Source organism: Saccopteryx leptura, chromosome 7 (assembly GCF_036850995.1).
Source record: "Saccopteryx leptura isolate mSacLep1 chromosome 7, mSacLep1_pri_phased_curated, whole genome shotgun sequence".
Taxonomy (NCBI): Eukaryota; Metazoa; Chordata; class Mammalia; order Chiroptera; family Emballonuridae; genus Saccopteryx; species Saccopteryx leptura.
In genome coordinates, this window is record NC_089509.1 from 121140510 (window position 1) to 121152535 (window position 12026).

The 12026-nt window shown below is 51.1% G+C and overlaps 1 protein-coding gene across 4 annotated transcripts in view; it reads left to right on the top strand.

Moving 5' to 3' along the window:
• FARP2 (FERM, ARH/RhoGEF and pleckstrin domain protein 2) overlaps window positions 1-12026 on the top strand; it is a 98576-nt gene that overhangs the window by 33575 nt on the left and 52975 nt on the right. For all 4 annotated transcript variants that reach the window (XM_066345841.1, XM_066345840.1, XM_066345842.1 and 1 more), the window contains exon 3: window positions 11603-11707. In XM_066345841.1, the coding sequence (XP_066201938.1) occupies window positions 11603-11707 (105 nt within the window). The remainder of the gene's footprint in view (window positions 1-11602; window positions 11708-12026) is intronic.

Genomic DNA, 12026 nt, shown 5'->3' on the forward strand with positions numbered 1-12026 from the left:
TGTGCTTTTGTGTGTGAGGCTCCAGACTGAGCAGTGCTGGTTTCATGGACTGTTGTTTAAGGTGTGATTTTCCCAGGCTGAGACTTCCCTTACGGAAGAGAGAGCTGCCGGGCCGCGGAGCCCTGCTGGTGAGTGGGCAGGGCATGCCGACAGACGGGTTTTCTTCCTGTGTGTGTGTTCTCACAAGCACACACAAGCAAGGACAGGCAGGCTGGCCAGAGCCCGTCCTCGGTGAGGAAGGAATTGCCCAGGAGGCTGACTGCTGAGCTGAGACAACTGGTTTGCTTTGTCCCTGGGGCTCAGTTACAGACAAGGAATAAAAGTGGATTCTCTCCCAGCTCCTAGAAAGTATCAGGTTGCATGTTTGGGGCTGGTGTCTGACATGTGCTGTGTGCACATGTGATACCGTCAGCCTGTTCACTCACGTGTGTCCTGTTCCATGTGCCCTGGCCTTGTGCCAGGAGGCCTCCCGTCCTTCCCCGTGACCGGAGCAGATTCCACGCGCACCTTTCCACCCTTGTGCCCTCTGCACCCACTGGGCTTGGAGGCTCATGGCCAGCTCTGTCCTCAGCCTGCCACCCCCCCTCACTTGTGAGAGGTGCTGGATGAACTCGGGGACTTCAAGAGCAAGCTAGCCACACAGGTGCCCTGTGGACCTCGTGCCTGTTCATACCTCATCAGCCGTTCAGAGTTTCTGTTCTGTTCCGTGTGCTAACTGTCCGAGCTGACGCACAGCAGGAGGCCGCTGGACGTTGGGTTGTCCTCCCAATTTTAGGACTCTTCTGTCCTGGGTAAAGCTGTGGCGTCTGGCAGACCATGGGTGTTTCCCAGGGACTGGTCAGGAGGCAGAGACACTGGCTCTGTGAACTGGGAAGTGAGGAAAGGCGCTGAGGAGTCCAGGCTGGGCTGCGACCAGGGAGATGGACGTGGTTGCAGGAGAATCGCAGGGGTAGGGGCACTGGCGATCCTGCACTCCGCTGGTACCTGCTCGCAGCCGTGCCATGGCGGCGAGAGCCCAGAGCCGCGGGAGCAGAGAGGGTTCCTGTGGACCCGGTCTCACGAGGCAAGGCTGAGGAAGGGGCTCAGAGCAGAGGCAACACTTGGAAAACTGGCTTCCCCACACTCACAGGTCAGCTGTGGGGGCTTTCTTGTGCTGTTCCCTTGAGTCGCTGGAGAGGAACCAGCGCAGTAGAGCCTAGTGCCGATGGCGCACCAGCGAGACGGTGTCCCGGGCACCTGTCCTACGGTGCAGGTGGGCTGTGTGCAGGCAGGTCGCCAGTCTGAGCGCCGAGTGAGGGCCACGGCCCTCCCCCCGGGACACAGACCCTGCTGACAAGCAGAAGCAGCCGTCACAGCTCTGCTCCCAAACTCAACAAGTGTCTGTGCCACAGCATCTTAGGAATACGGGAAAACCTGGACCTGAAAGTGTGCCAGACAGAAGGAGACGCCCCTCAGAAATGCTGGTGACCTTTCAAAGAATCCGGAATGAATGAAGCCAGTTTCCTGTGAGCACTCATGATTATTTTCCTTCCACAGTGTAACATTGTAGAAGGAAATTTGGGCCGATTTAATTACTAGACAAGAAACATCTTGCAACGAAATCAGCGGTAGAGATGCGTTCTATAACAGCAGCGGCATCTCAGTGGAGACGGTGTGATGTGGCAAATGAACTAAATGGGCACATGAAACAAGTTGAAGGAAGAAATCAAGCTTTTTCAGAGGAGTTTTCCCACGCTGCTTAAGACAAAGGATAAAGAAGGACTTTGTTAGCTGAGCTTTTGTAGCCCATTCCCATCCAGACACAGTCTCTAAAGGCACTGTTGTGGATATAACCCTTTAACAATACACTTTATGTCTGAGTTGGCCAACTGGGGAGACGGAAGGCCGAACAAGAGTTTGGTTCTAACCTATATCTTGTACTTCATGTTCTCGCTGCGGTTTCTCCCCCACCCTGTCCTTGGTGGCCATCCCCCACCCTGTCCTTGGTGACCGAGCGGCCGTGGCGGCTGCTTGCTCCCGTGGGCAGCGCTGTGGGGGCTGCGTGTCCTGTCTGTGAGACCTGTTGATGACGCCAGCGTCTGCAGTGTCTGAGGACTTCCCATCCCCGTTCAGGGACAGTCTTGTGTCATCTGACCATTTGCTTTTTGGGGAACATACAGTGGGTACTACAGTCCAATGATGGTGAATTTCTGCATTTTTAGGAAGAAAAGGTAAATTTTAAATACAGATGTGAGTGGGTAGAAGTGGACGTGTGACAGAACAAGGGACACAGGGAACAGAGATAACCACAATGTCTAGTGAGCTTCAGTCATGGTGCCCTGTAGAATTAAGAGGGATAAACCTGTGAAAAATTATTTTGTCAAGTAATGTTGAGAAATACTCTTAAACTTTGGTATCTTTAAAATTCATTAGAGAAAAGAGAGAGTTCTCATATGTTTGCATATATTTTGGCAGGAGACATTAGTTATCATTTTCCATTTTGAGAGAAAGGCCCCGTCATGGAAGGTAGGGGCTCCGTCTTGTCTGCCTCCTTCCCGTTGTGGATGCTGGGTGAGCATGCAGTCCTAGATGAAGGGGCGCAGAGGACGCTGGCTCCTTGCAGGTCACAGCCCTGCCCTGGGTGTGCAGACCGGGCACCTGGCTTTGGACTGCCCTGGGTATGCAGACAGGGCACCTGGCTTTGGACCGGGCTGGTGCAGGGCACTGTTTCGTTGCAGCCCGTAAACCTTCCAGGGCAGGAACTGGACTTACCTTTCAAATGAGGAAGCCCAGGTCAGCCTCCCTACCACACGGGCACAAGACTCCTCTCCACAGCCTGCTCTGTGGCTGCCTACTGCTGCTCACGGATCCGGGGGCCAGTGGGCGTCTGAAAGACATGCCTGCTTTCTCTCCTGCTCCCAGCACAGGCCAGCCCTCCGCCAGGTGAAGTCTCCGCTATGTTGGAGGTGAGTAGGCAACACACCCAAATTATTTTTTGTTTCCTCGCCTTGACCATCAGTGTTCCCTTACATTTAGTGAAAATGTACTTTTGGTCTTCTTTAGGTTTGGCAATAATTGGTCGACGTCTTCCTCAGATTTTTTACATACTATCAAGTGACTTGTTGATTCATTAATGAGTGACTGCCATGTCAACAACTCTGACCTCTTTTTGTATGATTTTAGTTGAAGTGTAGAGAGCTACAAAGTAGAGAGCCATGTAGCATTTTGTCCTCAAGAACACTCACTCTTTTGGAAATCTCTGTGTGAAGATTGGTTAAATAACTATTGGACAAAATTTAAAATATGGTTCATGTTGTCCCAGAACACAGTCTAAGAAATTCTTTCTCTCTCTTGTGTTTAGTCCTTTCAAAAATGATTTGTGTTTGAAGTGCAGTGGACGGCTGTGTGTTTAGTGCTGTGTGGTCATGGAGCGCGGCATGCTGTTCTCTGGAAAACCACTTCTGTCCAGTGACCCACGTCGAGCAACTGACCGCTGCTGAGCAGGTTCTGGGTCGTGCTGGTGTTCTCTGGGGGGCCTGGCAAACTGGGAACTGGGCGCTGTCTGGAGGGGGCTGCTCAGGTGCGAGCTTGGTGGGGGTGGGGGTGGAGACACCTGTGCCCTTGTCGAGAGGACTAGCTGCCTTGCAATGCATGGGCGTGTGCTGCTAGTAACACCTGGGGTTCGCGTGGGAGTGAAGAGTGGTCTTCATGAACGCCAAGGCTCATCACTACTTCTTGTGAGGTATAGCTTCCACCTTGAAGTGCACACACCTTCCCCAAGCAGCAGGGTGGATTCTGCGAGTGTACCCCACGACCCACCACCTGAGTGGGGTACACAGCAGGCTCCCTTCCCACCAGTCAGTTGTAACACCCCCCCAAAGTCACCGCTGTTTCTGCCTCTGCTACCAGCTACCATAGAACAGCTTTGCAGACCTTAAGTTTCCTTCACACGTCTTCCGAGTGGGCTGTGTGAGATCTGTGTGTGCTGCAGCCCATCACGAGCACTGTCAGAGCTAGTGCTCGTGCACTGGGTCAGCCAGCGTCCCGTTCGGAGGACGTGCCGTGCCCATAGGCTGGTAAGACATGGGCTGCGTCTCCCCTTCATTTAGGCTTTGTTAGCGTTCCTCAGCAGAGTTTCATACATTCTAGTGTGGCAGACTTCCAGATCTTTCCATTTCTTCTAGGCACTTGGTTTTTCCTGCCACTGGGAATAGCCATTTTTAGATTTCACTTTCTAGTTGTTTTTATTTAGTTTATAGAGACAATTGTTTTTTGAGTAGTAACTTTTTATTTTGAAGAAATCTCAAACTTACCAAAAAAAAAAAAATCAGAAATAGTACAAAGAATTTTTTTCTGAGTATCTGACAGTGAGTTGCCAACACGCGGCCCCAACACCAGCAACACTGCAAGTGTGTTTCCTGTGACCCAGGAGGTTCTGGATCAACAGTGTGGGCCAGGCCTGCAGCACACATCTGTTCCTTCTGTCAGAGCCCTGTCGGGTCCACTGCTGTCCTGTATAACAAAGGACCCAGTCCCCAGTCACTGGTGTCTGACCCATGGCGTTCATTCATGACCTTGACGTTCTTGAAGATCACAACAGTTATTTTGTGGGTGAGCCTTTGGCAGGGTGTTAGGGATGGAATGTATGTGTCCCCACATTCCTATGTTGAAACGTACCCCTGCAATGTGATGGTTTTATGAGGTAGATGGAGCCTTGGGGAGGTGATTAGTCATAATGATGGAGCCCTTGTGAATGGGGTCAGGGAAGGGACCACAGAGAGCTCCCCCACCCTGTACACCATGGAGGGCACAGGTAGAAGGCACCATATAACCCGGGAAGTGGGCCTCCCCACACACAGTATCTGCCGGCCACTTGGTCTTGGACTTTCAGCTTCGAGGACTCTGAGAAGTAAATTCCTAGTTATAAGTCTGTGGATGGCAACCGGGACAGACTAAGGTGCGGAGCTGGCTCAGAAGGGTGCCGGGTCCTCACTGTGTGTGGTGTGTAGTTTGCATTTGTCCCGTTTCTGGTGATGATCACTTTGACCGCTTGGTTGAAGTGGTGCCTCCAAGTTCCTCCACAGGGAACTTCTCTTTCTCCCTCTGTAATGAGCACAGTGAGGAAGTTCTTAGAAACCATACAAGCATCTCGCTGCTCCTCAGATTTACCCAGTTTATTCATGACTGTGTATCTGTGTGGTTTGTGGGCTCTGCCCATTGGGTTGCCTCTGAGGCTTCGTTTGTCCCAGTCTAACCAGTGGGGACTGGCCTGTGTCCTTTGACACGTCCGTTACCTGTGAGCTCGCTGTATTTTGTGGTGCAAACCCTTCCAATTCATCTTGCACCCACGCCTGGCATCAGCCCCTCCTCCAAGGGGGGTGGTAGGTGTGGTAGGTGTGGTAGGTGTGGTATGCATGCCTTCCTCTTGAGTCCTGCTGACCCTGGGCCTCTCAGTGCACAGCTGAGGGCTATGTCTCTGCCAGGCCTCCCGCCCACATACACTTACGCTCTCACTGCTCTGACATCTGTCTCACTCTGGGCTGCTGTCTCCACTGCCTCCCCCACTTCCACCACCCCCTTCCCACCCCCTCACCCTCCCGGGTTCCGACGTCCTGCACTGGGCCCTGCACCATACCCAGCCTACTTTTCTATTTTTTAAAAAAATGTGTAGATTTTTAAAAAGTAGTTCAGTCCATGCTCATGATACAGATTTCACAAAATATAGAACAGGCGTCCCCAAACTACGGCCCGCGGGCCGCATGCGGCCCCCTGAGGTCATTTATCCGGCCACCCACTGCACTTCCGGAAGGGGCACCTCTTTTATTGGTGGTCAGTGAGAGGAGCACTGTATGTGGTGGCCCTCCAATGGTCTGAGGGTTCAATTCTCTGGAACTAACCAGCACTTCTAGCCCGGTGCCCCCTCCCCACATGAACGTATCTGTGAATGTCTACACCCCCACTCCAGTGTTGGCGTAGGTCAGGTCAGTGGGAAGGTGATGGCTGGGGTTGGGTATATGTCCTGGGCACTACTCTGCACCCTGCTTTCTTCTACGTTAGTGCCTAGAGGCAGCCTCGGTCTCACCGCCCTGCATGGCTGTGGCTGTGCCACAGCTCACTGCCCGTCCTGCCCTGTCCTGTCCTGTCCCGTCCTGTCCTGTCCCGTCCTGTCCTGCCCTGTCCTGTCCTGTCCTGTCCTGTCCCGTCCCGTCCTGCCCTGTCCTGCTGGATCTGGGGTCTGCCGAATCGTTGCTGCTGGAGGTGCTGCTGGAGCAGGTCTTGTGTGTATGCATGGTTCCGCACCTGGGAGACACTCAGCAGAAGTGGGGTTCCTAAGGGACTGGTGGGGACGTTTAGTTAGCAGGTAGCGCCAAGCAGACCTCCACAGGGTTTGCCCCGCGTTTCCCACACGCCCCCACACGCCTTCAGACCAAGCGCTCTGCCAGTCTGACGGACACAGTGTGGGCGGTCAGCTTCCTTACGATGTCCATCTCTCCTGAGTGTTGAACATCGTTTAGGCTTCTGCTGTGAGAACAGCCTGTTCTTCTGTTCAGCTCTGATCTTGTTCAGCTCTGATCTTGATGTGATTCACTGTTTGCTGTGTTTGAAGGAAATTAGTCCTTTGTCTGTGACAGGAGCCATACATGTTTCCCCCTATTTGTCTTTGAAAAAGTCTTTTGAGTTCACAGTGCTCTTGGCAGACGCTTTTGGTCTCTGTGTGTTCAGTCTCCCGAGCCACCCTTACGGCGTGTGGCTTCCAGAACCCGCTGAGCACGGCCGCTCCCTCCCGGAAGCCAGAGAAAACTGTCTCCTTGGCAGCGCTTGGATGAACTGATGTTTTGTGTGGAGATGTTTTACTCATCCTGAAACTATGATGTGAGGGAAGGCCTTATTTTCTCCAGATGGGAACCAACCAGTATTCATTGAAAAATCTGTTTTTCTCCCACTGTTTGACTTCAGACGTCACTTTTATCAGACATTCCAGTTTCTTATTTATGTGGATTTGTTTCTTCACCTCCTGTTCTCTTCCACTGCTCTGTCATTGTAGACGTGCACCAGTACCAAACATCTGTTTACTGTGGTTTTCAGCAATTTGAATATCTGATAAGGCTAGTCCTCCATTTTTCTTTTTTTAGAATTTCCTTAGCCGTTTATGCATTTAAAAAATATATATTGGCCCTGGCCGGTTGGCTCAGTGGTAGAGCGTTGGCCTGGCGTGTGGAGGTCCCGGGTTCGATTCCCGGCCAGGGCACACAGGAGAAGCGCCCATTTGCTTCTCCACCCCTCCCCCTCTCCTTCCTCTCTGTCTCTCTCTTCCCCTCCCACAGCCAAGGCTCCATTGGAGCAAAGATGGCCCGGGCGCTGGGGATGGCTCCTTGGCCTCTGCCTCAGGCGCTAGAGTGGCTCTGGTCGCGGCAGAGCGTCGCCCCCTGGTGGGCGTGCCGGGTGGATCCCGGTCGGGCGCATGCGGGAGTCTGTCTGACTGTATCTCCTGGTTTCTAGCTTCAGAAAAATACAAAAAAAAAAAAAATATATATATATATATATATATAGTCTCAACATATTATAGAATCAGCCTATCAACTTCCTCAAAGAATCCAATTTTTTTAAATTGAATTTGTTGGGGTGACACTAGAGAATAGACCCACATGGCTCCGAGGAGGCCTGTTGGTACTTCTGTTAGGACAGGGGGTTATTAAGAACTGACGTCTCTGTGGGGAGGCTTCTGCCCAAGAACATGGCGTGCTCACCACCTCTTCACACCTCTTCTCTGTCCCCACTTTCTCTCTTACCATAGTGGTTTTTACATTTTCTCTGTAAAGCTTTCTCTTTTATTTTTATTTTTATTTTTTAGTGATAGAGAAGGAAGGGAGAGAGATGAGAAGCATCAACTCATAGTTGTGGCACCTTAGTTGTTCATTGATCATTTTCTCATATGAGCCTTGACAAGGGGCTCCAGTTGAGCCCGCGCTCAAGCCAGTGACCTCACGGTTTTGAACCTGGGTCTTCAGCATCCCAGGTCGACATCCTGTCCACTGCACCACCAACAGTCAGGCATATAAAGCTTTCTTTTATTGTTAAAATTTATTCCAAGATACTTCACCGTTTTTGTTGCTGCTACAGATGTGATTGTTTTTTCCTTTCTGTCTTGAAAATGGTTGTCAATTGTGTACCTGAAGGCTATTGATATCTGTATAGTAATTTTCTCCTACTACCTAATGGGACCTCTTCTTGTTCAATAATAGTTTTTAGTTCATTGCAAATGATGGTTTTTCTTCCTCTTTTTGGATTTTTGCCTCCTGTTCCCTCCATGTTGATGTCGGTGTTCATACAGTAGCAGCGGAGCATGGTGTTGGGAGTGACCCCATTAATAGATGGTAGCAATCATGCCTCTTCCGTCTTTACTAAGAATTCATACCAAGAGTGAAAACTGAAATTTATCAGATGCCTTCTCAGCCTCTTGGATTCTGGGACTCATCATAGGATTGTTTTTCTTTTCTACAGGTCTATTAATATGATGTAGTAATGAATATTCCAATATTATATTGAATTGTCCTCTATCTTTAGAATAATTTTACTTGGTTGTGGCTTCTTATTCTTTTAGTTGTTGCTGGATTAAGTTTGCTGATATTTTACTGGGGACATTTTTATTGATATCCATAAATGGACATTTTTCTGTAAGGTGTGTGTGTGTGTCTGTGTGTGTTTGAATTTGGGGTTTTTTTATAAAAAAGATTTAGAAGAGATTCTCCACTGCCATGCTTTGAATCAATTTATTAGCTTTGGAAATGTCTGTTTCTATATGGTTTGTGAAAATACCTGATTCTGATGGTTTTTTTAGAAGTGAGTTATGTACATATTTCATGTGTGACACAGAGAATCCAATATTCCTTTTCTTACCTGGTAATTGACTTATGGAAACTTTTTCAAGTTAGTAAAATTTATTCCAATTCAGGAGGTTAAATACACCTACATACATATATGAATATGTATATTCATTAACATGCATGTCTATGAGTGTCTCACACATGTCTGTATATATGCATATCCACTCGTGTGTGTGTCCATCTGTGTATCATGTAAATGTGTGCATGTGTAACTGATTTTTAAAATCTTTTCTACTGATTTGAGAGGGGAAGGGTGTGTGGGGGAGAAACATCAACTTGTTACATTCAGTCGTGCACTCATCGCTTGTCTCACATGTGCCCAGACTGGGGATTGAACCCGCAACCTTGGTGCACCAGAACAATGAACGCTCTACCCACTGAGCCACCCAGGGAAGGCCTAAATGTATTTTTGTGCCCAGACTCGTGAACGCTGTCCTCGGTGTTGGACGGGGCAGGATAAGGATGCGTGTGACCGTGCCCACGTGTGTCTGCCCACGTAACGTGCGTTGGCATCCCTCAGCCCTGTCGCAGGTCTCCTGGAGCAAGCCCAGCTATGCCGACCAGGAGTGGAGGGCGGTGAGCCCAGCCATCGCATGGGGTGGCCGGGTGGCTGAGGAGGAGGCAGGGCCAGGGGTAGCGGAGCAGCAGCAGCGGCCTGGGCGTTAGGTCGCTGGTGGCGCCCCTCCTGTGTGCTGGGCCTGGGTGAGACAGTCCCTTCCTTCAGCCTCACCATCTAGGAAGGTGAGCACCGAGTCAGGTGGTGGGAGGTGGCTGACCAGGCTCTCGAAGGGCATGTGGGAGGCCGGCAGGAGGAAACAGCCCGGGTGTGCCAGTCACCCCAGTGGGTGACGCCACACAGTGTGGGGCTGGGCACTCAAGCTGAGGGGCCTGGGGTGTTCCAGGTCGACCCTGCAGAACCCCCACCCACCTCCAGTCTGCAGCGACATGGTCAGCTCTGTCGGCTGGGAGAGCAGAGAAGAGGGGCCGCGTCGTCGGCCAGGATGCATGGCTGGAGAGCTCTCCAGGGTGGGCACGGCTCAGCAGGGCTGGTGCAGCGAGCCCACGGTGGGTGGGGCCACAAGGGCCACATGACATGCATGTGCCTGCGTGTCAGTCTGAAACGCCCGAGCCTCCTCCCGTCAGCCAGCACGTCACCGGGGCCACAGCCTGACGTTGTAGGTGACCGTGGAGGAACCTAAACCCAAATAAGATTTGTGCTTTGGTCCTTTGTTGTGGTTTCAATGTAAGGTCACCTTGTAGCTCACCTCATTCTGATGAGGGGCTCATTGTGCTGCGGCCCTCTGCACATCTGTGTTCGAGGGGTGCAGATTTTTATTCAAATAAGAATTCTCATTTTAGGAGCATAAACACTCCTGGGGCACAGTCAGGGGAGCTGGTGGTCAGCCTAGTGGACAGATGTCCTTTGGAACAGTGGATATTTGCTTCCCCTCACACACACTCCTGTGTGTTCTTTTTAATTGCAAAAATGGCATGCCTTTTGAAGAAGATCCAGACCTTACAGCAGTAAGGTGACAGTGAGAGCCCCTGACCCGTCCTCCGCCTCGATCCGTCCTGCACTCTGGTCCTCCTTCAGGATTGCCGCCAGCCCTCCAGCCTGGTTTCTGCTGTGGGTAAATGGGGGGGGGGGGTTATAATGTGGAGTCACACACTGTACAGACGTGGAAGCCATTCTTGTGAGTAAACTGGTCTTGAACTCTGTTCTCTGACAGTACCTCAGGGCTCTGTGTTCTTCGTAAGGATTGTATAATTTTCAATTATGGATGTACCGTTGTTTATTTTACAATTTGTTACTGAGTTTGACCTGCATGTTTAGCTCCGTCTAGCTGTGTGAGAGTACCTGCAGGGGAAAGTTCTAAAAGTAGAATTGCTGGGCAAAGGCATTTTGTACACTTCAGATGGTGAGGTGTTTCCCAGTGATCCCTGAAGGTCACGTGCCGTCGCAGCCGCACCGCTGTGGACACCGCCCTCCTCCTCACCCCCCTGGATGTAGGGACGTGTCCACTGCTTTCCTTCCCGTGTGACCCGGGGGCTGGTGCCTCTGCCTCTCTCGCCCGGTTCACAAGAGCAGAGTGAGACAGATGGTCGTCTTCTCACTGTGGTCCCAGAGTGCGACCTTGTTCGTGTTTTTCTGTTTAGAAGTTTTACATTTTTATTCAGATCTCTTCTCTGCTTTGTGCCGTGCTTAGGAAGAATGTGCTTACCCCAGGATTGCAGAAACAGGCCCCTCGGTTTCGTGCTGGCCCTCAGTCCACAGGAGGGTTAGAGCCAGTTGCCCCCTCATTTCAGAACGGTCCGTGCCATTCTCATGAGCATGAAATGCCGCCAAGTAATACATGATTCACAGGATCTTATGCAAACGCGGACTCTGAGGCCTGCCTTTTTAGTAAATATCAGAATCTGATAAAATGTTTACTGAGACCAAAAGGGTTTCTAGAGCCTAAAGTTATGAAAAAAAGTGACCAAAGACGCTGAGAATGCGAAACTGAAGAAATTCTTTAGCTTTATTTGGTGTCAGCTCCTGAGCACAGGGCCCCGGGCTCGTGCATGTGCTTTGTGACAGCGTGGACACCTGCTTGGAAGGGATGTGAACAGGGAATTAACCGTAGTGCAGCTTGTGCACAGGAAGCAGTAGCTTCATGCCTATCACACGGTGTGTGTAACTCTTTGTTGTCGTCATTCAATCCTCTTCCTGCTCTTTCTCACCTGTCTCCCCACAGCCCAGGTGTGAGGGCCAGGTCTTACTGTCGCAGGTGTGGAGGCGTCTGAACCTGATGGAGTGTGACTACTTCGGGCTGGAGTTTCAGAACACCCCGTCCTACTGGGTAGGTGCTGCTCACTCACGTGGTACAGAACCCTCGCCACACGGCGGGTCATGGTGGGTCACCGAGAGCCCGGGAGGAAGACTGTGGCGAGATGAGGAAGGTACCTCCGAGCTGCAGCACAGTTGTTACCAAAGCTGGAGTATTCGATGTGTGGTTATAGCTGCCTTTTAGCGCAGCCTGATTTGCGTGCTCCTGGAATCTGTCCTATCTTCCCACACCGTGTGGGGAATTCCTTTCTTCATTAGTGGTCAAAGCACCCCCCCGCGAGGGCATTCTGCCCGATGGTCGTTCTGAACGTGGGTTTTGAGCAAACTGTTTT